Source organism: Curcuma longa, chromosome 19 (assembly GCF_044706935.1).
Source record: "Curcuma longa cultivar G26 ecotype Majalengka, Jawa Barat chromosome 19, ITB_CL_G26_1.1, whole genome shotgun sequence".
NCBI classification, from domain to species: domain Eukaryota; kingdom Viridiplantae; phylum Streptophyta; class Magnoliopsida; order Zingiberales; family Zingiberaceae; genus Curcuma; species Curcuma longa.
In genome coordinates this window covers 195,946-223,223 of record NC_133879.1, presented here as the reverse complement: position 1 = coordinate 223,223, position 27,278 = coordinate 195,946, and the positions used below count along the sequence as shown (strand labels likewise).

Genomic DNA, 27,278 nt, shown 5'->3' with positions numbered 1-27,278 from the left:
GAGGCTCTCCTCTACTCTCGAATCAACCGAGCCGATTCGAACCCTCTACGCTGAATCACCCTCTCGAACCGAACCGCGTAGTCAGCAAGCGGATCTCCTGAATCAACTCAGCTCTCTGCTACCTTTCCTATCAACGACCGATTCGAATTCTCAACTCGGACCCACCCTCTCAAACCGAGCCAAATCGGCAAGAAACGGATCTTCCAAACCGATTCGACTCTGCGCCAACTTTTGTCCGCCTGCGCCGATTCGACTCCCTTCGACCCTCCTTGCCCTGTCCCTTGAAAGACCACTCCACCATTATGCGGTTATGAATATCCCCTCCTTCCACCTCTGCAACTAATCATGGTATTGCTCTGACAGATGTACGTGACATGACCCCTCAGATACAAGTCAACGATGGGGCATATACTCTGAATATACCATGCATTCTAACAAATTCATACCGATGATGGGACCCCAACCATATCCACGACGTGACATGATTACCCAGACTTATATATATAAGGTTGGTTCTGTAATCAAGGGAGGTATGCGATCTCACAACTCTCGCTGTTTATTCTCACCTTCTTCTTCCTCCCTCGCGAACTGACTTAAGCATCGGAGTGATCACGCAAGGGCAACCCCTGGCCTTTCTTCTCACGATTGTGGTGAATGTAGGTTCGAGGAGCTTCACGGTTGCCTTTTAGCCTAGCCTCATCCAAGTGTGATGCAGAAAAGAGTCTAAGCATCCAAGAGCGGATCTCAACAGGAACAAACCACATTGTTAGTGTTGTCAAAATAAAATGGAAATCATTCAATAAGTTCAATTCAAAATGACATTCATCTAACAAGTTCAACCCAAAATGACATTCATCCAACAAGTTTTGTCAAAATAATATCATGACTGTCCAAAAGTATATCAAAATATAAGTACCAACAACCTAATTCAAATATCTAATTTAATTTTGGATTGATCTAAGAGAGCTGCTTCACTACATAATCTCTCCTAAATGCCTTTGGCAATGTGAAAAAATTATCAACCTTGTGTTCATCCTTGAGAATGTACTCCCTAACATCCATAATTTCTTGCTGAGAGAAATCAGAAAGTTCCATTAACTCATCATATATCCTCATTTTTCTATCACTGCTCTCGGTTTGTTTCTTGAAGTAGGTGGAAATTCCCTTCATCTCCTCATTAGCCTCCATAACAACAGTAACATATTTGTGAATCTCTCCCACCAAGTCACCTAGAACATCATTAGACTTCGTTTGTTTTCTTTCTAGTGGTTTGCTTCTTGCTTGATGGACAAACTAATGAATTTAGAGTCTCCATCTCAGATTTTCTTATTTCATCTCTGACAATTCTTCATCTTCGTGACCTTCAGCCTGCTCGTCAATTTCATACTCAAACGTGTCAGCCTCTTCATCGCATAAATTTATCTCTTCTACTGCATCAGTTGGGGTTTCTGCACTAACTCCTGTGGCACGATCTTTCTCCCACACAGACATCAGGTCATCAAGGTGGGGAAACTCTTTGTTCCTTAAACCAATAGCGCACTGGATGACTCTAAATTAAAAACATATCATTAAAGAAAAAATCCACAATCATCAAAGAAATGAAAAATCATAAAAATTAAAAAAGATACCTTAACCTAATCATCAAAGACATCCTTTGTTGCAATGATACACTTCTCAACGTCATTCCACTCAAATCCACTGCTATGATTCAACATCTCGTTAATAGCATGGAACTGCCTCTTTAGTAGCTTGTACCTTGACTCGATATGAGGGGTAGCCTTTAAATTGCTTGATGGCACTTTAGCAGCCATGAGTTTCTCCAAATGCAGCAAGTACCCAGTTCTAAAACCATTCTCGCTCTTCCAAGCTGAATCTTTGCTCAACTCAACAAGGCAATCAACTAATGCAGCATCCTCTTGTTTTGTCCACAAGCGTTTGGTGCTATGAGTTTTTCTTTTTACCTTCATTGGCATTGAACTTTCTACTTGTTCAGTTGGGGTTGATAGAATTAGTTGTGAAGTTGGTGCATCCTTGGCCGTTGCTACTACTTTTACCCTCTTTTGGCTCTTTCCTTCCATTGAAAACTGAAATCAAACCATCCAAATATAACATTGTGCATGCATAAAATATAATCAAATTATTTAAATGGATAATATATAAAACTCATATACAATTAAATAGTTCAAATACATAGAAATGAAATTCAAATTTCAAGATACAATCAGATAATACAAATACATAAAAATGAAACCTAAATTTCAATATACAATCAACATTATATTTAATTAATTGATGACTGTCAACTCGTGAACATATCATCTGCAAGCTTGTCTCTCCATTCAGTCCAAGCAGGACTGGTCTCACAATTATGCCTAATCAAATCATCATCATCACCATCATCATCATGACTTTCATTTGACTAAAAGGACACCAACCTCAATCTCTATCGGATCAATTGTTGTTGGTGTAAGGAGCATTAGTTTGTCTCTAGAGTTTCGATGTTTGACAATACACCTAAGTTTGGTCTGTTTGACCAAGGGTTGATCCAAACAGGACCTAATATTTAGATGTAAGTAAGTATAGTCAGATCAAGGTTGACCAGAAGACTAGCAAAAGTCCTAGTCCTAGTCAGTTAGACGAGGCAAGGAGAAGTCCTAGTTGAGGTTAGGCAGGGAAAGTCTTAGCTGGAGGTTAGGTAGAGGAAGTCCTGATCTGGAGGATTGGATGCAAGGAAGACCTGGTTTGGAGGACTGGAGGAAGTCTTATGCAAGGAAGTCCTAATTGGAGGTTGGGCAAGGAAAAGTCCAAACAGGTCAAGGGTGATCAGATGTTTGGCAGATGAGAAGTCTACCTATAGATGTGACTAGTCTCAACTGAAGGTTAGGCAAGGAAAATCCAAACAAAATATTTGGCAGTTGGGAAGTCTACCTATACGAAGTTTACACATTTTGTAGTCCTAACTGGAAGTTAGGCACGGGTAAGCCAGTAGGTTAGACCTACAGGGTAAGGCTTAGGTAAGCCTAGTAGGTCAAACGGACTAATTAGGTAGGCTTGAGGTTGCTTGTTTATTTGTATGCTAATCTTGCCGGAACCAAAGTTGCGGAGGCCTTAGGAAGCATATATAATCAGGAGCAAACAGAAGCAGACGACAAACTCTGAAACAACTTATTTCAAAACTGGTTGACTGATTTTGATTGCTCCTCTAAAATGGTGAATCCAGGCGCCCGAAACAGTCCAAGCGGCCTAATGAGGTTTAGACTCCACCGCAGGAGGCAACGAGCACAGGCACTTGACTAGATCCGGACGCCCAGATGTTACTCCAGGTGCCCTTGGACGGTTCAAGGCACCCAGATTAAAAAAAATTGGCCCCGATAAAGATCGAAGAGAATCGGATTGGATCGATTCAGTTCCAGTCGTTGGGAAAGGGATCCAGGGGTCCAGAAAAGGTCTTTATATGGCCTATAGACCAGACAACAAGGCATCACTACTACCCTAATATGTTTTCATCCTGTGGTGCTTTTGAATGAAACGGAGCCAGACTCGTGCAACCGGGGAAGTTCTAGGAGGAGTGCGTAACGCTTAGGACTTCTAGATCAGCTGCTACATGATGTTTGGTTTAACCTTAGTCTTACTTGTTTGTACTTTAATTTCTATTATTGATTAGACTGTAAGACGAGTTTTTCCGCCTCCAGATAAAGGTTCGGAAAGGAGACCATTAGTGGATGGGTGTCTTCCCGTGCATAGGCCTTGGACATACTAATCCTGGAAGTTAGGAACTAAGTAAATTCAGCATGTCCTTGTCTTATTTACTAATATCTGCTAGTTTTTGTAGTAGAACGAACGAATGAAAATCGACGAGCGCTATTCACCCCCCTCTAGCGCACGCATTGGTCCTATAATTGGTATCAGAGCAAGCCTACTCTTGATCGAACTAACCCCCATGGGTGCACGATTGCAATGATGGAGGGGGAGAAAGGTAATACTTATAAAGTTCATTTCAAATTTTACATTATTTGTTTTAAGTGCAGGGAGAAAGGGCACTATAAAAATTAGTGTCCTACTCTCACTACAAAAAAAACTTAATTCAGGATTTTAGGGACGAATTTTTGAAATAAAATTTAAAGACGAATTTATTTCGTCGCAAATTTACAATAGATTTTGCGACGAACATACATTTCGTCGTAAATTTGCAACGAAATTTGTGATGAAAAATAATATGTTCCTAATTTAGCAACATCTTATTTTCGTCGTAAATTTCGTTGGAAAAAAAATAATTCATCACCAAATTCGTCGCAAATTAGCGATGAAAATCATATTCATCGTAAATTTACAACGAAAAATATTTTCGTCGCCAAATCGATGCCAAATAAAAAATGATCATCAAAATTGGTGACGAACCAGGCTGTTCGTCGCAAATTTGACGATGAACGACTCGGTTTCATCGCCAATTTGGCAACGAAAAGATTTCGTCACCAAATTTCATTTAACCTAACCCCTTTACTCTTTCTTTCTCTTCCCAAAACAGCCGCGCGCCTTCTCTTTTCCTTCTCTCACGAACCAGCCGCCGCCTCTCTTTCCTTCTCTCGCGAACCAGCCGCCGCCGCCTCTCAATCTCCTTCCTCGCCTCCTTCTCGTTGTCGGCCAGAGTGGTAAACCCTAAATCATCTTTTTACTTTGTTCTTTGTTGTTGTCGCCGGCGGATTTCTGCAGGGGTGCTCGGTGCGGTTCGTGGAGGGTGGCCGCGCGGTCGGTGCTGGCCTGCACGTTGGCCTGCGGTGGCCGGCACTGGCCGCTGGCCACGCGGCTGCTGCTGGCTGCGCGGGCGCTGGCCGCTGGCCGACGTTGGCCACCGTTGGCAGCCTCTGGCCGGTGCTGGCAGGCCCTTGCCGGGGCTGGCCGGCGCTGGCAGGCCCTTGCCAAGCGCTAGGCCCTTGCCGCTGGCAGGGGCTGGCTGGGCTGGCCGCTGTGCGCCGGTTGTGTAATTAATTATTTTCGATTCGGTTGTGATAGGATTAAGTGTTGTACATATGGAAAATGGATTTTGTTTAGTTGATGTGGGATGTGTAATAAACTTTCTCAACTTATTATGGTAATGTGGTGTTGGTGTAGTGTTAAATTCGAGTTGAACATGTTTAAATTGTGTTGTATAAATATTGCATAAGTTGTAGGATACATGATGTGAATTTAGTGTTGATTAATTTTTGAATGTTGTTTTTGCAGGTTTACAAGTTGCGTGAATTCAAGTAATTAGAGAGAGATTTTTACCGGCTTGAGGTATATTTATAATTATGTTATTTTAGAAATGTGAATAGCTATATATAGTTTTTAGTTATAATTATATTTAGTTTAATGTTAATATTTATGATTATATTTTAGTTTGAATTAATTAGACCAAACGATAAATTCTAAAACCCTAAAATAATAAACCGTAAATCCTAAAACTCTAAAATCAGAAATCGTAAACCGTAAACCTTAAATTGTTAAACCCTTAAATCTCTTTAACTTTAAACCCTAAATCGTAAACCTAAACCCTAAACCCTAAATCATAAATCGTAAACCCTAAACCCTAAATCCCTAAACCCTTAACCCTAAAAACCTAAACCCCCTAAATCCTAAACCTAAACCCACTAAACCCTAAATCATAACCCTATAAACCCTAAACCCTAGCCTCTAAAACTTAAACCCTAAACCTAAACCCTAAATTGTAAACCCTAAATCCCTAAATCCTAAATCCCTAAACTAAACCGTAAACCCTAATCCATAAACCATAAACCGTAAGTCCTTAACCGTAAACCCTAAATCACTAAACCCTAAACCCTAAAACCTCTAAACCACCTAAACCCTAAATCCTAAACCCCCTAAACCCTAAATCCCCTTAAAACCTAAACCCTAAACCCTAAATCCTAAATCCTTAACCTAAACCATAAACCCCCTAAATCCTAAGCCATAAACCCCCTAAACCGTAAACCCTAAACCATACAAGCCTAAATCCTAAACCCTAAAAACCCTAAAATTGTAAACCCTAAATCACTTAACTTTAAACCTAAACCCTAAACCCCTTAAACCCTTAACCCTAAATCGTAAACATAACCTAAACCCCTAAAAGCCTAACCCCTCAAAATCTAAATCCTAAACCCTAAAATCCTTAAACCTCTAAATCCTAAACCCTAAACCCTTCCCTTAAACTCCTAAATTCTAATACCCTAAACCCTTTTAATTTAATGTTATTATTTATTATTATAATTTAGTCTGAATTAATTAGACATATTTAATTGATGAATAGATAAGTAAGAACAAGTTTATAAGTAAAAATTAGAATTTATGGGATTAGAACAAGTGTTGATGAATTAAGAAAGAATTATTGATGAATTATATTTTAATATGTTGGAAATTGTGGATTCAGGAAAAATACAGAAAACACGAAGTTGGATGTATAACAAGAATTTACCTGAACGTAGAGGTTTGACCGATGAATTTATTGTCTCATTTGCTTAATTTATCGAGTTTGCTTCAAATAAGGTTGATTTTAAGGATGGAGATAAGATAAGATGTCTCATCTACTTCAATTTATTGAGTTTGCTTCAAATAAGGTTGATTTATCGAGTTTGCTTATAATACTAGTGTCTCATCTGCGACGTATGTCAATCAATATTGATGAGCATACAGGTAGATTTGTAATTCTTTCAACTACTTCAATTTAAATTTATTTCATATTAATATTTATAATGTCTAACAATATTTTTTTAGGCTAAGAAATTGGGTCGAGATCCTGATTTTATCGATACTTTTACTCGCACGTTCCAAAAAAAAGACAAGAGTTGGAGCAGAGACCGAGCAAAAGCTATGAAGGTTTTAATATATATTTAAATATTTATGTGTTTAATTTCTCAAATATTATAACATATTAATATTTCTTTTGATAATACAGGATAAATATTGTGAGCTTGAGCTAGCACAGCGATCTTTAGCTGGTAGCTCTGAGGGATCTGAGTCCTCAGTTGGCAATGAATTGAGTCTGTGGTTGGAGGCGAGTGGGGGATGCAAAGGTGGTGGAAGGATTTTGGGTATGGGTTCTTTGAGCAGAACCCATAGAGTTGCTGGTAGCTCTTCTATCACCTCCCCTGCCATCACATCACAAATACATAGTTTGACAGAGGAGGTAACCCACTTGAAAGGGTTATTACAACAAAGAGATCAGGAAATGATACGAAGAGATAAGGAAATGAGACAAAGAGATAACGAAATTAAAAAATTGCAAAGACAACAAGACCGGATCTTGCAACATTTTCAGTTGCAATCTATTCTTGGTGACGATGACGACGACGACAATGATGACAACGACGACGATGGTGGTGATCCTTCATGAGTTTTTTTGTGTATGAATTTTTTATAAGCATTATTTTATTTATTTGGTATTTTATTAGAGCTGCAAGTTAATAATTTATATATTGTTAGTAATACTATTTATTTTTTTAAACAGGTTTTTATAAACAAATTTTAAAAAAGGGTAAGTCTTTACATATTTAATTTATAGGTTTTAGTTTTAATTTTAAGAATGATACTTTCTCTTTTTCTTATTTTTGTATGCAGGCGAAGACAAGATAGTGACAAAGAATCAAGCAGAGTCTCCGCGAACCACGATGATCTCTTCTATCTTTTCTTCATATATCCTCTGATTTGTTTATATCAGTACTTTGTATGGATTTGTTGGATTGTGATGATGCGAGTTAGTTAGACTTATAGACATGTACGTACATGTCTAATGTAGTTATTTGCTGGATTGTATTACTTTAATGGATTGTATATTATGCTTGTTATGGATTGTAGATGTTATGGATATTTGGATGTTATGGAAATGGATATTTTGGATGTTATGGATCCGTGTATGTTATGGATATTTGGATGAAATGAATGGATGTTATTGATTTATTTGTATTGGATTTGATATAATTGTTTGTTACAGGTTACATGTATTTATGAATCGATCCGATTGGATCGATATTGTTTGTATATACAGGATAATCAACAAATAAACTGTTCTGGAAAAAATTTTTTTGTTTTGCAACGAAATTTGCGATGAAAAGCGATTTCGTCGCCAATTGACGATGAATTTTACAACGAAAATACGTTCATCGCAGTTATATCGTAACTTACTATTTATCGAATATTTACGATGAAACCATAATTCGTTGACAAATTCATCGTCAATTGGCAACGAACATAGATATTCGTCGCCAATTGGCGATGAATCTCTGTGTTCATCGCCAATTGGCGACAAATTTACATTCATCGCCAATTGGCGACAAATCACTGTTCGTCGCGTTGGCGACGAACAATTGATTCGACGAATTGGCGACGAACGAATTATTTTGGCAACGAATTATTTGTTTCGTCACAAATATTTGCGACAAATGGAGATTTTTCGTCGTAGAAAATTGGCGACGACTTTATAGCGACGAATATGTTTTCGTCACAAAATTCGTCGGAAACCGTTTTGCAACGAATTTTTTTAGAAAATTCATCGTAGAATTTGTCGCTAAATGCAGTTTTTTTTGTAGTGACTTGTCATGTACATGCATATGTCTTATTTTATATACACATAAATGTCATGTCATTATATTTTCTTACTGCTTAATCAAAAATAGTTAATTAAGGACACATGATTGGTTGGCATTTGCCTATCATAGTACCAGGGTGGGGTGAGATGATATGTTAGGGAAACTTAGCTTCATTCGTCAAGTAGGATAAGAAGAACCTTCCTTGGTCTGCTTAGCTAAGTTGACCAAACTAAAGCTACCTCGTCACATCCTAGACTAGTTAAACCAGAATTTTTCAAGAAGTTGATTAAGGTCATAATTTCTTTAAAAGACTTTGTCTAAGGAAGTGGTCATTGTTCTAATAACCAAGATGACTCCTGCCTCACCATGACTTAGAAGCTGATTTTTGAAATATAGACGCTAGCTCACTCTACAGCACCTCGTCCAAGATCTGCCTCCCTGGTGGATAGTAAGCCTACAAGAAAGAGCAAGTGAGCTGGAGGGCCGGGGATCCTTCCCGGCGCGACCACTCCGATGCTTAAGTTAGTCCGTGGAGATGAGGAACTGCTAAAGGAGAAGAAGAGAAAAATTCTAAGAGCTCGTTTGCGCGCGCGTACCTTTCTCCACTGAAACACTAACCCTCTTAAGGAAGGAGATTCTGAAATGTCATGTCTCTGACATGACCCGGAGGGCCCCATCAACGTTATGAATGTGTCCTACAAAATGTCTAAGGGTATGGTCCGAGGTATGGCCTGTTTAGTGGGCTTGTGGCAGCATTGACTTGCAAGAAAAGAGCGGTCCCCTCAGACACGTGTCGTGATGAAATAAGTGAGAGGACACGTGGGATCATCATAACAAATGATGGGCGGAGTGGCCCTTGGGAACTAGCAGGTGAGAGAAGGGGACCGAACCGAAGTGGACTTCGGTTCATTCCCCAACATGGTGCACGAGGAGCGCGAGGAGGGGGGGCGTGACCGAACCGAAGTGGACTTCGGTTCATTCCCCAGCATGGTGCACGAGGAGGAGGGGGCGTGACCGAACCGAAGCGGACTTCGGTTCATTCCCCAGCATGGTGCACGAGGAGGAGGGGCGCGTGACCGAACCGAAGTGGACTTCGGTTCATTCCCCGGATGGTCCATGAGGAGGCGGGGGCGAGCGAGGAGGGGACTTCGGTTCATCAAGAGCGAGCGAGGAGGGGTTACATGAGGTCTCCCGTGCCTCCTTGGGTGCGATTGATCTGATCACCTGTTAGGACTTGGTTAACCCCGTCCGTATCCTTTTAACCCCATAACACCTGCCTCCCCACTAGTCTAGTCGAAGGAGATGTAAAGTCGACTGACTAGACCAGTGCGGATATAGTCCCACACCCCCTACGAGCTCGTGAGAACCTAGGCACGCGGAGAACATTAAAGCCTCGGTATGGTCAGATCAAGTACAGCTTAGCAGGGTAAATCTTTTTTCGAAAAGACACCCTGGCGTATCACCATTGCTGCATTAATGCACTTTTATCATTACGACGCCTGAGCTCCTTTTGATGCCCCTGTATATAACGAGAGGGGGCGGAGGCTTCGGAGTATCAGACAAACCTTATTCACGTGCCTTTCCGTAGTTTCGGCCTCACTTTTGCGTCACCCTATTTCGTCATGGTCAGCGGCGATCACTGCTCAGGGTCCCATGGGGAGCGATCCGTTACCTCCACGGGTGCTCGACGGAGGACAGGGACCTTGATCGCAGCGCTTCGCCGAAGAGTTCGACGAGCGGAAACGGAGACGCGTCGAGAGAATCAGCGAGCCCGAGCGGCGGAGGAACGGGCTCGACGTGCGGAAGCGTTGGTGGCCCAAGAGAAATGGGAGAATCAACAGCTTCGGGCAATAGTCGACAATTGGGGTCGTCGAGACAGCGCCCTCCTACTGCGTGCCGGGGAAAGCTTGGCCGGTGTGGAATACCATCTAATGAAGGCATCGCTGGAGCTGAAGGGAGCGATGCACGCTTTCAAGGCTATGGCCGGGGAAACATCTTCCTCCGGCGATGAGTAGCATGTTCCTGCTGCTCTTAAAATGTAAATGTTTGGCTGGTGACCGCCGCCGCTTTTGTAACATGGTCACATATCGTCCATCATATGTTTTGTGTCTGTTTTTTATCTGCCTTAGTTCCTGTAACATCTCAGTCACTGAGCTCCACAGCGATAACGGTGTATGTTAGTCTTTGTCGGCGTATGTTGGAACGGCCGCCAGGGGAATCCAGCGTGCGAGCTACTACTCTCTCGGTACGACCAGGATTTGGCCGTTCATATTGTAAAGCTGCGGGTGTGCGGGCCTAGATTCGATTGTTACTAATAGTTCACTATATAGCGGGTACAGCGATCCAAACGATACGAACGAAATGTCACGGCACATAATAAACAATGATGACGTGGACACGTCTTTTCCGAGGCATGGTTAACAGCAGGAAAGGGTAACCGAAGCGACAGAGTTTATCTCTCTAGGAAGGGGTGCCCATTAAACCGTCATTTATACCACTACCTTCTTCTACTCTCTTTTGAGGAGTATATATACATCTCGGGGGAGAGGGGAAGATCGGGTGTCTCCTCCTTGTTTCCTCTGCACTATTCGTTCTCGTCGTTCGTGAATAGCTCCTTTAAGATATGGACAGTGACATTAGTTGGACTAGTTCCGACGAGGGGGAGCCGATGATGCCTCCAGGGTCGCATAGGGGGCCAGAGTCCTCCCGAATGGCCCGCCTCCGATGGGTCAGGATAGCTGAAGGCCGCACTCGCGCGGCCGAGGAGAAAGCTCGGGCCGCAGAGGAAAGAGCTCAAGCAGCTGAGGAGGGCCTTCGAGCCGCAGAGGAGAAGGCACAGAGGGCTGAGGAAGGATTTTGGGTGGCCCAAGAGAGGGCCCATGAGGCTGAAGAGAAGGCCCAGGCGGCAGAACAACGTCTGCAGCGTGCCAACGAGATGGCGGCGAGGGAGAAACTGGAGCGGCAATATCTTCAGGGAGTAGTTCGAGAGTTGAAACAGCGTAACCGTGCACTGAAAGAGCATGCCAGGGAATACTTATCCTCAGCTCGGTATTATTCCCAAAAGCTCTCTCAAGAATTAGAGGGGATGGCGCATGCGTTTGGCACTGAGTCCGAAGGGACTTCCTCTTCTGAGGGTTGATGTTTTTCTCTTTTGCTATTAGGTTTTTTGTGGATGTTGTCCCCTTTTCTTTTTGTAATATGCACCGTGTTTTCTTTCCGACGGAGGTACTCTTTAACTTAGGATATGATCTTAATCATTAGCCTAAATCATGATATATATCAGCTTGCCATGGTAAGATCGGCCATGAATTGTTATTTAGGGGAGAATTTTATCGGCAATCTTTTTCCTTTTGCGGCGAAAACGACTCCCTGCGACCAGGCTGCCTATCTAGTGTACGTGCACGCTTCTTGGTGTGATCCGACCACGTGGCAGACCCAAGATATGACACATGCTTTCCTGTTAGACAGACCTTCCTTGCCATACTTGCCATACTTACTGCTATTACGACACCTCATTATGACTTGTCTCGTCCCCTTTCCGTTGATGTAGAAAAGGGGCGGATCATTATTATCTATGACGTAGCGTATCTTCGTTGGAAGCCGCAAATGGATTTTTTTCCGCCTTTTTCTGGGGGATATATGCAACCATGCTACGCTAACATCTCACTTATTGTTTGTTGCTCGATTAAGAGATATAAATAGAGGCGCAACTAGCTCGTCCAGGCACCGTCTTTCCCTTGCCTGAGTGTGATCATGGGGGGGGGGGGGGGGGGAAGGTAATTGATAACAAGGGAAAGTGGAGGTGAAGACTTAGAGAAGAGATCCAGCGGTGGGACGCTAGGATCTAGAGCCACAGCGTTTCATCGACAGGTTCGAGCGACAGGAGAGCGAGCCTGACATGCGAAGGAAAGGGCGATCCGTCATAACATAGAACTTCACCGCCATTGATGCATTAGCGAAGTTACGACCCGGTGGGACGGTATCGGAACCCCTCCGAGAGGGGGTTCGCGTTCCGCTATCCTGTTTCACTTGAGGAGGAAACTGTAAGGGTAGGGCCAAAGTCATGGCCGCTGTCCTGTTTCACTTGAGGAGGAAACTGTAAGGGCAGGGCCAAAGTCATGGCCGCTGTCCTGTTTCACTTGAGGAGGAAACTGTAAGGGCAGGGCCAAGGTGAAAACCCGTTCAGCTGTCGCCTCCAGATCTTCCTTTCAAGGACCAGTCTCTTCTTATGCGTTCCCTTTTGCTCCTGTAATGTAACCATAGGCTGGAGGACTGGCTTTCATTTGTAATGTAATTGTACGGATGGATTAGACATCATGTTGGTGTATTTTCCGCAGATCTGCTGTAGCCCTTGTGTATTTTTCTAAAACTTATTCGAATATTTACATTTGTCCTAATCAAACAGAGACCGTTGTCGCCAGAACATCGGTTTCTTCCCCGATCTGAGAGAGGTTTCGGATGGTAAGGCGAGCGCTCGTCGTCGGTCGGGTCCACAGTAAAAAGAAAGGGGCAATGGAAGATGCACGTGATGCATTCCTATTGGTTGCTTTAGCGGCCCGGCCTGGCCCTGCGAGGACCTTGTAGATTCCCCTGAGGAGATCCATGTGGGTACTTTTAAGGGGCGCTATGACTCCCTTGTCGTTGAATCAGGCGCGCCGGTAACTCCACGAATATTGTTCGGGGCAACGGAGCCGTTTTTTACATCACACGACCCACATGGCCCCCACCTCTCCCCACCCAGCGCGGGGCATGGGTGAACACGCCACCATTGTCATGATGTCTGACATAGGTGAAGGCGCGAGCTGACGCTCTTGTGGAGATTACTAATGCAAAGAGGAATAAATAATTATTACTTTCAAGATGGCAGATCTTCCTTGGAGGGCGTGCAGGCACCTTTTCGCCTTCCCCTTAGGGATATGTGTAGCCCCCCGAACGGGATCCGTCCTTTCACCTTCTCAGGTTGCGTAATATAAATGTGGGTGAGGCGAGATGTCGAACGAGCTTCCTGTTGTCTCTTTTAGCGAGCAGTTGGGTCCGAAGGTGCCTTCCTTCGAAGCGGCAGCTATGGAAAGTGATGGTAGCGGGTCCAAGGCGGGATCCAACACCCATCCAAGCATTTTGGACGACATGGAGACGCGTGTGAAGGTATCTCTCCATCGAGCCCACGTAGCTGAGGAGCAGGGCGAGAGCTGCGGGCGAGATGCTTCGAGGAGGAGTTGATCAGCGCGAAGCTAGAGATTCAACGCCTCCAAGGGATTATAAAAGCGATAACTCAACGTGACAGCGTAGTAGCGGACCACGTGGAGGGATCGACTTCCTCCGCTATCTACTTCTGAAAGAAGGCCACGGAGGAGCTGGAGTTTGCGCAGAAATCCGCTCAGCGTCTGGCCATCCGCACCTCCCCCGAAGAATAACCTCCCCCACTATCTTTTTCTTGTTTTTGTGGTTATGTAATCTTGTAACTCAGCGACTACGTGTGTTCTGCTCTTTTGCCTTAAAGAAGTTTAGCAGTGTGAAAACTATCTTTGTAATGCCCTCGGGACATGAAGTACCCCTCCATGAAATGAACGGAAAATGAAACGATCATCTGATTGCGTAGTGGAACCGGCTAAGTAACCCTCTCGTCCATATGGGCCGAACCGAAGAAGATACCGGCTGACCACTGTTCTTGGAACGGAAGGGGAAGACGAGTGTCTGTTTTACTTCCTTCACTGGTCACATTGTCTAGAGCGCGAAGCTTAGGCTTCTATCGGACGTCGGGCTTAGTCAGCATTAAGCCGATGAATCTAGGCCGAACAAACTTTAAATTTTAAGACGTTTTTAAAATTGAATATGATCGAATGAACGTTCGACCCTTGTCGCTTTTCGAAGCGGCACGGCGTGGTATGGGTCACGTGCGGCGAGGGGAGGGCGACGACCATCCCGAAGCAAGTCATTAAAGTGGTCATTAAGACGAAAAAGATCTGCAAATCGGATCTGAGATGTCTCTTCGGTAACCCTAAGGGGTGTCAACCAGCGGGGCATCTGACGGTGGGTATCGCCTCCTGCCCTCTTGTGGTTACGTCATCCGACGGTGGAGAAGGCCATACGCTGGGATGTATATATAGGGGATGACTGTCCGTATCGGCGAGATATTCTGGACGGCGTGCGTGTTGATTGCTGCGTCTATTGGTTACCTCGCCTCCCCACTCTCCCTTCTCTGTGTCCCCGAGACTTGCCAGTGTAAGCATTCTTCTCTTCTGCTTCTTTTTCCTGTTTCCTCCGTTGTTGCGGTTTCTTGTTCTACTAGCATGGCGTCTAGTAGTAAGCGTCCCTGGTTTGAGTCGATGGAATCGGTTTTCGATGAGAATGCTAGGGCAGCCGTGCGCCTTAGGTACGAGATACCTCCTACCTTCGTGATTAAGGTACCCGAGCGCCACCAGCGTCCTCACTTACCGCCGGAAGGGTATCGCACTTTCTTTCGAGGTCAACTAGAAGGAGGTCTCCGGTTCCCTATACCGGAGTTCTTCGTGAGGGTAGCCGAGTATTTCGGAGTTCCTGTTAACCAACTGTCCCCTAATTCTTTCCGACTATTGTGTAGTTTAGTGCTAGTGTGCAAAGTTTACGGGGTTCCTTTGAATCCTACCGTTTTTCATTACTTCTTTTACCCCAAGAAGAAGGAGGATGGAGTCTTCTATTTTTGCGCTCGGGGAGTGAACCCCATAGCTAAGTGTCCCTCTTCCATCAAACATTGGAAAGATGGGTTTTTCTTCGTTCGTTCCCCTGTTCTGCCACGTACTCCTGAATGGCAATACGACCTTCCCCTTCTGCCTCGCCTCCGAAATTACAAGTCAACCTCAGCTTATTCTCAGACCCGTAAAGCGTGGTCCGATTTACAATTTCATGCCGGGCGGTTGGTCGGCGAGGAGGGCTTACTTTTCAGAGCGGGCCTGAGCCCAGTAGCAGCAAGGCTATCTCAACCGCTCGGTAAGACTTCTTATGTACAGTAATTTTTTAATCACTGATTCATGTATGTTCGTTATATTTTGCAGAGGATTTGTGGTACATGGCATCGGTAAATAAGTTCATTAAGTGGGATCAATCGTCTTTCGAATCATTAGCTGGTCCAGATCCTTCGGGGGATGCTCCCGCGCCTGGGGACTCAGCTGGCAGTCATGCGGTCTTAGCAATTTCCGAGACGGGGGACCACTCGGAAGCATCATCTGAGTCTCAGGAACCCCTAATCCGAAAGAGGAGATCATTACCGGCGGTTCCACCACCTGAGGGTTTGCGGATAGAAGAGCCGTCTGGGGAGGCGGCTCCGAAGAAGCGTCGTACAGAGGCCGGAGTGGGGAAATCCAAGAAAGCGAGATCTGGTACATCGGCCCCATCAGAGCCGAGAAAACCAACTACTCGTGGCATGGCCCCGTCTTCTGCTCCGGGTGCCGGATCAAGCAGGCGAACGAGCGCTACGGGACTAGGGGAGGTGGCTCTGCAGACCATATCCGAGCCAGAAGGCTGTTCAGGTGTCCCCGCAGCGGATCTGATTGCCCCCGTCAGCGAACCGGTGCCCGCATCAGTTATCGTGCCGGACACCATGCTTCCTATCGACGCGGGCGAGACTTTGCCAATTTCTGCTTCCTTGGCACCTTCGGAGTGCCTACTAGAGGAAGGGTGTTCCGGCGGTGCACGTTGCCGACGAAACGTTAGTAGTTATCCCCTCGGAGATTGGAGAGGAGAGGTCGACAGAGCCTTTGGAGGAGTCTCAGCCGCCCGTCCTTATGCCACGGTCTACAGAAGAGGAGGCCGCGTCCATGACTTTACAATCACTACCCGAAAGGGCGCTTCCTTGCTCCGCAGGCCCCACCACTTCTCCGGGCGGGGGATCTCTTTTGGGGGTCGCTTCTTTGCCGCCTGCCCCCACTGACGCCCCGGTCCGAAGTGAGCAGTTGACCGACATTTTCCACAGGATTCGCACTATACGGGGTCTCCGTGATTCCGAGACGCTGTCGCTGTCTGATGTGATGGACCGCAGTACTCATAGCGCATTCCAGGTAAGTCTGCTTATGTTTATATTCGCATATCCCTCCAGGTATCCCATTGAACTATGTGTCGGCGTCTCAGGTCTTGGCCGATGTCCTGGAGGTTCAGCACCGTTTCCCCGATATCCAGCGGGATGTGGACTCTTTGAGGGAGCAGGTGTCGATTTTGCAGGCAAAGGAACTGCAGTTAACAACCGAACTCCAGGCCATTCGCTCCTCTTCTAATCAGTCACAATATCAAGATAGCTTGGAGAAAACACAACAGCTTGTCAACAACCTGACGGAACAGGTGGCGGCACTGAAAGCCAGAGAGGCGAACTTGACCGGGGAACTGCAATCGGCCCATGCTACCACAGACCAGTACAGGCAACAAGCGGAGCTAGCTCAAGCTAAACAGCTCACTGCGGAGAATCGTTCCGAGAATTTGGAAAGGGAGCTGCAGGAAATGTCGAAGGAGATGCAACAAAAGTCGGATCAGGTGATCGCCCAAGACTTTCAGCTGGCGAGGAAGGCTACTAAGATGAAGGAACTAAAGGACCAACTGGATCAGACCAGCGCCGAGCTGGAGCTCGCGGATGACAAGTCTAGAGAGCAGAAGGAACAGATTGCCAAATTGACCGAGGCTTTGGACCTGTCTCAGAAGCAGGTAACCGACTTGTCTGAGGCTATCAAGGTGGTCGAAGGCGTCTCGTCCGAGGCTCGTAATGAGCTGGCCGCCTACAAGGTAGATGAAGAGGAGCGCCTAGAGGAGGCTCGAGAGTCTTGGCTATCGTCTGATGCGTACCGCGATCAGTTTCTGGAAAAGATGGCCAAGGTGCTGAACTACGGTTTTTCTGGCGCCCTGGAGCAACTCCGTAGGGAGGGTGTGACCCTTCCATTGGCGTCGTTGAAACGCCTGAATCCTCAAGAAGTCTGGAAAGCTATGCCAGAGCGGGATCGAACAGCGCCGCATCCGAAGTCTTCGACACCGGGCAAGGGAAAGGGGAAGAAACAAGGCTAAGGACTTCTCAATTTGAGTTTGTGGACTATTCTGCGTGTCAGGATTATGATTTTGCTGGTGCGTGTGACCTCGTGGTTTTCTTTGACTGGCTCAGCTTTTGATTAGATACCTATATTGCGCTTTTGGCTTCTTTCACCGTGTCTTATCTAGATGCCTTTGATTATTTCTTAGTCTGCGAAGGTATTCATTCTATACTCTTCCGTTAAGCGTGTCTCAAAGGCGGGGGTGCTTAGGCGGGGGTGCTTATCTTTTGATGAATGTCGGTCACCTTTTCCACCATTCGGCTCAACCCCAAGGATTCGGAGGAGTTTAGAATTTGTGAAGGCGGGGGCGGGTGTCGGTTACCCGTTTCCGCCATTCGGCTCAACCCCAAGGATTCGGAGGAGTTTAGAATTTGTGAAGGCGGGGGCGGGTGTCGGTTACCCGTTTCCGCCATTCGGCTCAACCCCAAGGATTCGGAGGAGTTTAGAATTTGTGTGAAGGCGGTGGCGGGTGTCGGTTACCCGTTTCCGCCATTCGGCTCAACCCCAAGGATTTAAAGGAGTTTAGAATTTTGGCGAAAATAACTTGTTCAAGGACCCCAATATTTGGAGGAGTTTAGAATTTGTGAGTGAATTGAAGGCCTTATCTTGAGTATTCTCCAGTTTAAAGGGAGAACGATATAGTCGAGGAGTCTCCTGGGCGATACCCGAATCGGAGAGAGTTTGTGCTCAACCTTGGATGTTTAAGCCGAAGGGAGTGTTGTCGATGGAGCTAGTGATCCGAGATCACCAGAGTTTTATGCTCAACCTTGGCGAGTTTAGGTCGAAGGGAGTGTTGTCGATGGAGCTAGTGATCCGAGATCACCAGAATTTATGCTCAACCTTGGCGGTTTAGGCCGAAGGGAGTGTTGTCGATGGAGCTAGTGATCCGAGATCACCAGAATTTATGCTCAACCTTGGCGGTTTAGGCCGAAGGGAGTGTTGTCGATGGAGCTAGTGATCCGAGATCACCAGAAGTTTATGCTCAACCTTGGCGGTTTAGGCCGAAGGGAGTGTTGTCGATGGAGCTAGTGATCCGAGATCACCAGAATTTTATGCTCAACCTTGGCGGTTTAGGCCGAAGGGAGTGTTGGAGGAAAAGTCTGAAGACTCAAGGAGTCGTGCACCCTGAAAGAAAACTTTTATCATTAGTAGTATTTAATGCAGAAACGCAAGAGCAAATGAAGGATTGGCGAAAGTTCTCAAGCTCGGTAGGGGCGCAAATACAAAGCGTTCCAGGGTCTTTTCAGCTTCTTGTTGTCAGCGTTGGAGAGGTAGTAGGCTCCAGAATTGGTCTTCTTAGTGATTTTATAAGGTCCTTCCCAAGGAGGTGCTAGCTTGCCGACATCTCCTACTGGTTTGGCCCTCTTCCACACAAGATCACCCACCTGAAAAGTGCGAGAGATGACTTTCTTGTTGTAAGTCCGGCACATCCGTAGCCGATATGCTGCTAACTGTGTGGCTGCTTGGTCTCGGACTTCAGAAACCAGGTCCAGCTCCATTCGTCTTCTATCACCGTTATCCTCATCGTAGAAGCGCCTTCGATCTGACTGGACACCCACTTCTATGGGGACGACTGCTTCTCCTCCGTACACTAAGTGAAAAGGAGTCATACCTGTGCTTTCCTTGGGTGTTGTACGATAAGACCAAAGGACGGAAGGAAGTTCTCCGATCCAGCTGCCTCTCTCATGATCTAACTTTCTTTCGAGTCCTTTGATGAGCTCCCTGTTGATGACCTCGGCTTGGCCATTGGCTTGGGGATATGCCACAGATGTGAAGGCTTGCTGAATACCGAGGCCTTGGCACCACCCCTGGAGCTTCTTCCCTGTGAATTGTCTACCGTTGTCGGAGACGAGGCGGCAAGGAATGCCGTATCGGCAAATAATATTTCCCCATAAAAACTTCATAACGGCCTCCTCGGTGATTCGGGACAAGGCTTCAGCTTCCACCCATTTGGAAAAATAATCCACGGCTACCAAGAGGAACTTTTTCTGTTGCGGTCCTGATGGAAATGGTCCCACAATGTCCATTCCCCACTGGTCGAATGGACAAGAAACGGTGGCCGCTTTAAGGTGCTCCGTGGGCCGTTTGCTGAACGGTTGATATTTTTGACAGGGAACACAAGTAGCTACAAGTTTGGCTGCATCTTTTTGTAGCGTCGTCCAGAAGTATCCGGCCAGCAGTATCTTCTTAGCTAACGATCTACCACCTGGGTGGTCCCCGCAACAACCTAGATGAGCTTCTCGCAAGGCATAATCGGCATCCTCTGGACCCAGGCATTTTAGAAGGGGTCGGGAGAAAGATCGTCGGTATAGCTGATCTTCTATCAGAGTGAACCGAGAAGCTTTCTTCTTCAGCAATCGAGCTTGGTGCATCTCGGTAGGCACGGTTCCGTTCTGCAGAAAAGCCAATAAAGGAATCCGTCAATCTCCAGGTGTGTCGGCCAAAGGTGGATTTATTTGAGCTACTTCAGCTATCGGAGCAGCAGCCGTTTCGTCCATCCACTCAGTTAAAGAGCTAGCAATCTTGGCCAACTCGTCAGCCTTGCTATTCTCCGAACGGGGGATTTTCTGCAGTATGACAACCTGAAATTCCTGCTTTAGCTTGCTAAAGCCCTCCACGTACTTCCGCAACCGATCGTTCTTGACTTCACACTTTCCTTCTATCTGTTGTGACACCAACTGCGAATCGGAGCATATCAATACTTGGCTGGCTCCCATTCGTTTGGCGGCTTGGAGGCCGGCTAACACGGCTTCGTATTCGGCTTCATTATTCGAGGCTTTAAAACCGAGCCGAATGGCGAGTCGAACTTCTTCCCCTCTGGGGGAGATCAAGAGCACGCCAACTCCACTTCCTTGCTTATTGGAAGCACCATCAACATAGACCCTCCATTCTTCATCTGTTTCTTCCCGTGATACTTCAGACAAAAAATCAGCTAAAGCCTGTGCCTTGACGGCGGTGCGCGGTTCATACTTGATGTCATACTCCCCCAGCTCGACAGTCCACTTAATGAGCCTTCCTGAGACTTCTGGTTGAGTGAGGACTTTACCCAGGTTGCTGTTGGTAAGTACTGTAACCGGGTGTGAGAGGAAATAAGGCCGAAGGCGACGAACCGTCCGGACCAAAGCCCACGCTATCTTCTCCAGGTTAGTGTACCTCGTTTCTGCATCTTTCAACAGATGACTGAAGAAGTAAATGGGTAGCTGGTTCTCCTCCTCTTCTTTTACCAGCACCGAACTAACAGCTACGTCGGTAGCCGAAAGATACATCCACAATGGTTCTCCTGGCAAAGCTTTTGCCAATCTGGGCAACTGGCTAAGATAATCCTTGAGTTCAGCGAAGGCTTTATCACATTCAGCGTTCCATTGGAATCGTTGAGCTTTTTTCAGCACTTTAAAGAAAGGTAAACCCCGTTCCGCTGCGCGAGAGATAAATCGGGAAAGGGCGTTGATGCGACCAACCAAGCATTGAGTCTCTCTGAGAGTCCGAGGTGGGGTCATACGAGATAACGTCTGTACCTTATCAGGATTGGCTTCAATTCCCTTTTCCGTGACGACGTATCCCAAAAACCGACCCACCCGACCCCCAAATAGGCACTTGGCGGGGTTCAGCTTAAGGTCGTAGTGCCGCAGAGTGCAGCAGGTTTCTTCAATATCCGTTATGAGGGTTTCTCTGCTGGTACTTTTGATCAAGATATCATCCACATATACTTCGACATTCCTACCTTTTTGGTCATGGAACACTTGGTCCATTAATCGTTGATAGGTGGCTCCAGCATTCTTAAGTCCGAACGGCATTACGGTATAACAGAAAGTTCCATCGGCGGTTATAAAACTGACCTTGTCCTGGTCGTTTACGTCAAGAGGTATTTGATGGTAGCCCTGATATGCATCCAACATACAGATGTATTCATAACCGGCCGTGGAGTCTACCATCTGATCGATTCGCGGCAAGGGGTAGCAATCTTTAGGACAGGCCTTGTTGAGGTCCCGGAAGTCAATGCAAACCCGCCACTTGTTACCGGGCTTCGGTACGAGCACCACGTTGGATAGCCAGGTGGGGAACTGGATCTCTTTAATGTAACCGGCTGCCAAGAGTTTCTGAATTTCTACCCGAATGGCCTTGTTCTGTTCTGGCCCAAAATGTCTCCTTTTCTGCTTAACTGGGATGGCTCCGGGGACCACGTTGAGGCGATGTACCGCTATGGATGGAGAAATGCTGGTGATGTCTTCTGGCGTCCAGGCAAATATATCTTGATTTCGAAGGAGGCAGGCGCCGAGCTCTTCCTTTAATTCAGGCGGGAGTTCAGCTGCCACCTGAACCGTGGTCTCAGTTCGGTCAGGATGTACTTGCAAGGCTTCCTTTTCTTCAAAACTCTTATCGGAGGCCGCCTCTTGGATAACATGAACTTCACCCCCTGATTCTTTTTGCTTTTTCCGGGAATCGGTGCGGATCATGTCCACATAGCACCGCCGGGAGATCATTTGATCTCCCCGGACTTCGCCTACCTTGTCTCCTACGGGAAACTTCATCTTCTGGTGGTATGTGGAGACTACGGCCGAAAAGGCGCTAAGGGTTGGCCTTCCCAAAATGATGTTGTACGAGGAAGGAGCATCCACGATGATGAATGAAACGCGCCGGGTCCGCATCAGAGGGAGTTCACCGAGGGAGATAGGGAGAGTGATTTGCCCCAACGGTCGGACTTCATTTCCAGTGAATCCGTAGAGAGGCGTAGTCAGTGGTGCCAGGCTGTCTTCAACAATATCCATCTGTTGGAAGGTATTGGCAAACAGAATGTTGACAGAGCTGCCGGTGTCGACGAAGACTCGGCCAATATCATAGTTGGCTACCGTTGCTCTGATGACCAGGGCATCATCGTGTGGTACTTCGACACCATCCACATCTTGGGGTCCGAAGGAAATGACGGGACTTTCGGGGAATTTATCGCGGCTTACTTTACAAACTTCGAGCTGGCGGCCACCGGCCTTACGAGTCCGATGAGAATCCTCATCGGTGGCTCCTCCGACGATCATGTTGATACGTCTCAGGGGGGCGTTATTCTGATTACCTTCAGGAGCTTCCCTTTGACTACGAATCTCCGGGCTGATAGGTGCGGGCTGTCGCAGAGGAGGAGCGGACCGCCTAGGAGATCGGTCTCGCGGGCGAGCAGGTCGAGGAGAGGGAGGACGTGTCTCCCGATGTGTCCGTCTTGGCGGCGTTTGCGGTGTCCGATGTGTCGATCTTCCCGGAGCGCGCTGATCGGCTTCTTGTCTCAATTTACGAGCGTATTGATGACACTCGCTAAGGTCATGGCTTTGTGTGTTGTGAAATGTACAGAACCGGGGGAGCCACCGACGATTCCCCGCTACTTGCCCTGCACTTCCTGCCACCGCATTTATGGCCCGAGGGTTGGGTTGTATCGGTGTGGGGTGATGCTCCACTTGCGGCCTTCTTTGGAGCTGAGGAGGCTGTCGTTTTTCTAGCCGGTGAGAACCAGCCAGATCTCGACTAGGCCCACTGGGGCAGGCGTTGGTTTCCTTGCGACGAGAGGACTGGGCCTCCTCCACATGAATATACTTAACGGCTCGGCTTTGCAGGGCGTCATAGTTGACGGGTGGCTTCTTGATTAGCGATCGGAAAAAATCTCCTTCGAGTATACCTTGTGAGAAGGCGCTTACCAGGACCGGGGAAGTAGCGTCCGGCACATCCTGCGCTACGCGATTGAAGCGGCGCACAAAGTCTTTTAAGGACTCCTTGGGCCCCTGCTTGGTAGCGAAAAGGTCTGTTGTTGTCTTGCAATAAGTACGGCTGGTGGAGAAGTGCTGCAGGAACAAGTCTTTGAACGCTTCGAAGGAATCAATGGAAGCAGGGGGCAATCGGCTGAACCATCGCAGCGCGGATCCGGAGAGGGTAGTTGAGAAGACCCGACATCTAATGGCGTCCGTGTACTGATGAAGGGAAGCGGCGTTTTCAAACCGGCCTACATGATCTTCGGGGTCCGTGGCCCCAGTGTAATCAGCGAATTGGTGGGTACGGAAGCGACGAGGTACCTCTTCATCTAAGATTTGACGAGTGAAAGGAGACTTAGCTGGTATTATTCCCGTGTTTCCGTCGGTCATGGGAGCTTTTCCCTTAAGAGGATCCCGAAGAACTGATTCTGCTGCGGACTCCATAGAGGTACCTTGATGCTCCACCCCCCCTGAGCCCGCCCGGAAGGCACCTGAGGGTCTTCTGCCGGCGTATATAATCGACGAGCGGGTCCTCGTAGTGGAGCAGGGGGAGTTACAGCAGGCCTAGCAAGGTCTGTTTGGGGAAGAACGGGAGCTTCCCTTTGATGCTTCTCTAAAGCCTGGAGGACAGTAGCCACCACCAAATCCAGGTCTCCTTGTGTCATGTTAGTTGGGCGAGGAGGGTCGAGAGGAGGCTGCTGGTTGTCCGTCGGCATGTCTCAAGGCAGGGCAATTCGTATTCCCACAGACGGCGCCAAAATATGTTCCTGTTGAGATGCGCCTTCGGACGGGACGGCTAGCTCACTCTACAGCACCTCGTCCAAGATCTGCCTCCCTGGTGGATAGTAAGCCTACAAGAAAGAGCAAGTGAGCTGGAGGGCCGGGGATCCTTCCCGGCGCGACCACTCCGATGCTTAAGTTAGTCAGTGGAGATGAGGAACTGCTAAAGGAGAAGAAGAGAAAAATTGTAAGAGCTCGTTTGCGCGCGCGTACCTTTCTCCACTGAAACACTAACCCTCTTAAGGAAGGAGATTCTGAAATGTCATGTCTCTGACATGACCCGGAGGGCCCCATCAACGTTATGAATGTGTCCTACAAAATGTCTAAGGGTATGGTCCGAGGTATGGCCTGTTTAGTGGGCTTGTGGCAGCATTGACTTGCAAGAAAAGAGCGGTCCCCTCAGACACGTGTCGTGATGAAATAAGTGAGAGGACACGTGGGATCATCATAACAAATGATGGGCGGAGTGGCCCTTGGGAACTAGCAAGTGAGAGAAGGGGACCGAACCGAAGTGGACTTCGGTTCATTCCCCAACATGGTGCACGAGGAGGAGGGGGCGTGACCGAACCGAAGCGGACTTCGGTTCATTCCCCAGCATGGTGCACGAGGAGGAGGGGGCGTGACCGAACCGAAGCGGACTTCGGTTCATTCCCCGGAAGAACGAGCGAGGAGGGGTCTCATGAGGTCTCCCGTGCCTCCTTGGGTGCGATTGATCTGATCACCGGTTAGGACTTGGTTAACCCCGTCCGTATCCTTTTAACCCCATAACAGGCATAATATTTGAACTTATTAACATAATATTCATTGTCTCTTTATAGTGTGTATGGCTCTTTAGTTCCGTAACCACCTTTAGTAAGCAAATATAATTTAATGAATAATGTCTCACTTGGTGGAAAATTCTTCAAATAGACCTTCATATTCTTCTCTTTTATCATTGAAAATGATCTTGATTTTTTGTTAAGTTAATTATTTTAAATGTTATTTTTATAGTGTTTAAACACTTCAAGGGCTTCATCCTTACTCCTTAATAAGCATGCATAGTACCATCATCGATAATCATCAATAAAAGTGATAGAATACTTATTTTCACCTCTTGTTTGGATAAACTTTAAATCACAAATATCACTATGAATCAATTTCAATTATTATATTCCTTTCTACCAAAGAGATACAACTTCGCTAGTTTAGCCTCTACACATCTCTCAAAGTTGTCCTTTTATAAAGGCTACTTTGAATTTGAATAATCCATTTTAGCTATCAATTACCTACTAAGACGATCCATTCTTCGCAACTACAATCTTGTTGGGCATGAACACCAACTTAATGTTGCTCATGATTAGTAACAATTCAAATATTAGGTTCTTCTATATATATATATATTAAAAATGTGCAAGATCTCAACGAGCATTAGATTTTTTTTTTCTTGAGATTATCTTTAGCACCATTCTACCTAGACCTACGATCTTATATGTCAATGAGTTGCACATAAAGAGCTTGTGTCCAAAGATCAAAGTATACAAGGAGAACATTGAATCTCCTCGTCTGAGTGATGACTTAGGATTTTTACGAATTAAATTGATTCAATTTTGGGCTTTTACATTGAAAATAATTATTTATTGAATAAATTTGACTTTAATTGTCCTATATTGCATTATTTAAGGATTGATATAATTTTTATGATTTAATGGTGAATTTTGGCATTAACTTGATTTTTATTGATTTTAGGGCTAAATCGGACCCAACTCGAGCTAAACCGTGGTCAACTCAAGTCAAAATTGCCAAACCGATCAAGCCAACACGGAGGACATGACTCAGATCGAGCCCGATCAAAATTCCAGAATTTTTCGCAAACCCTAAAGCCCTAGATCAAGTCCAGATCATCAAGTTCAGAACGGACGGCCAGGATTCCTTGATTAATCAAACCGCAACTATATAAACCAACGTTTAATCGAGAAAACGAGGCCGCTCCTGTGCTTCGTCCCGCCGCGCGCCTGCCCTGCTCGGCGACGTACCAAACGGAGTGTTCCCATCCAAATCTTCCAATTCCATCGTGTTCTCTGATCCTTGAGGAGGCCGGAACCGGTCCATTGGGCATAATCGGCGGATGGAAGCTCGACGCCGGAGAGGGTTTCATCGGCGCGGCATTCCCCTGTTCGCTGCAATTCCGGCGAGTTACGGCATCTTCAGCAACCGGAATCGGAGGAGGGGTTCTCCAAAGGTTTCGGAGCAAGCTTGAGAGGTCGGAGACTTCACCGGCGCGAGGAGAGGAGCACCATTCCAGTTTGCAACTTCAAATTTTACCGGCGCCCAACTCTATTTCCTGGGAAAGGGTTTTTCTCCGGGTTTTCGGAGCTGTGGACGCTAGCACAAGTTCATTGGATTGCATTAAAGCTTCTTGAAGGGATTTCGGGGACTCTAGTGGTTAACGGCGGCTTGTTTGACACCAAACCGAGAAGCACGAAGAATAGGGAGTCGCGGATGCATTTCTGAACATTTCTGTTTCTGACTTTGTTTCTGCAGTTCCTTTTTCCTTGTTTAACTTCAGTTCCGATTTCGTAACCCACATTTAACCTTGTGAATTTGGTTGCTTGGTTAGTGCTTTAGTTGTTTGGTTTCTGATTTGTCTTAGAGTTCATTTAGCTACGTTTTAACCTTTTAATTTTACATTCCTTGCGTAAAACACCAAAACCCCATTTTTATAAAAAACCCAAAAAAAATACGACACGAAAGCTCGAATTAATTCAATTTTCTACTAGTCCTTGGAAAAATACGACTCGAGGCCCCTATACTTCATTTATTTGTATTTATTGTGGGTTTTCGATAAAATCTATAAATTCTAATTTGAAGCCCTATCGTGACACCTAGTTTAGGGCTTGTCAAATTTTGGCGCCGTTGCCGGGGAATTAACTAGTAGAGATTGTTTGAATTGAGCTATTTTACTCATTTTTCTTTATTACTTTGATCATTGTTGCTTTAGGAAATGTATGGAAATTCATTTTATCAGCAACCATCTTTTCAACAATTTGAACAACCACATTTTTATTTGCAGGAACCTTATCATGGTTTTCAGCAAGTGGATCAACAATTTCAACAGCAAAATCAGAATTTTCAACAACTTTTCAGTATTCACAACCTCAATTCCATCCAATTCCAACAACAATTTCAGCAAC

At 46.1% G+C, this 27,278-nt stretch overlaps 1 protein-coding gene and 1 pseudogene across 1 annotated transcript; both read right to left on the bottom strand.

Moving 5' to 3' along the window:
* Positions 1-957: 957 nt before the first annotated feature.
* On the bottom strand, positions 958-10,499 carry LOC141812692 (uncharacterized; annotated as a pseudogene).
* Positions 10,500-20,022: 9,523 nt separating this feature from the next.
* Positions 20,023-23,657, bottom strand: LOC141812691 (uncharacterized). Its single transcript, XM_074700704.1, has 2 exons — positions 23,634-23,657; positions 20,023-23,547 (listed from the first exon to the last, which is right to left on the bottom strand). The coding sequence occupies exons 1-2, from the start codon at positions 23,655-23,657 to the stop codon at positions 20,023-20,025; spliced, it is 3,549 nt and encodes a 1,182-aa protein (XP_074556805.1).
* Positions 23,658-27,278: the final 3,621 nt, after the last annotated feature.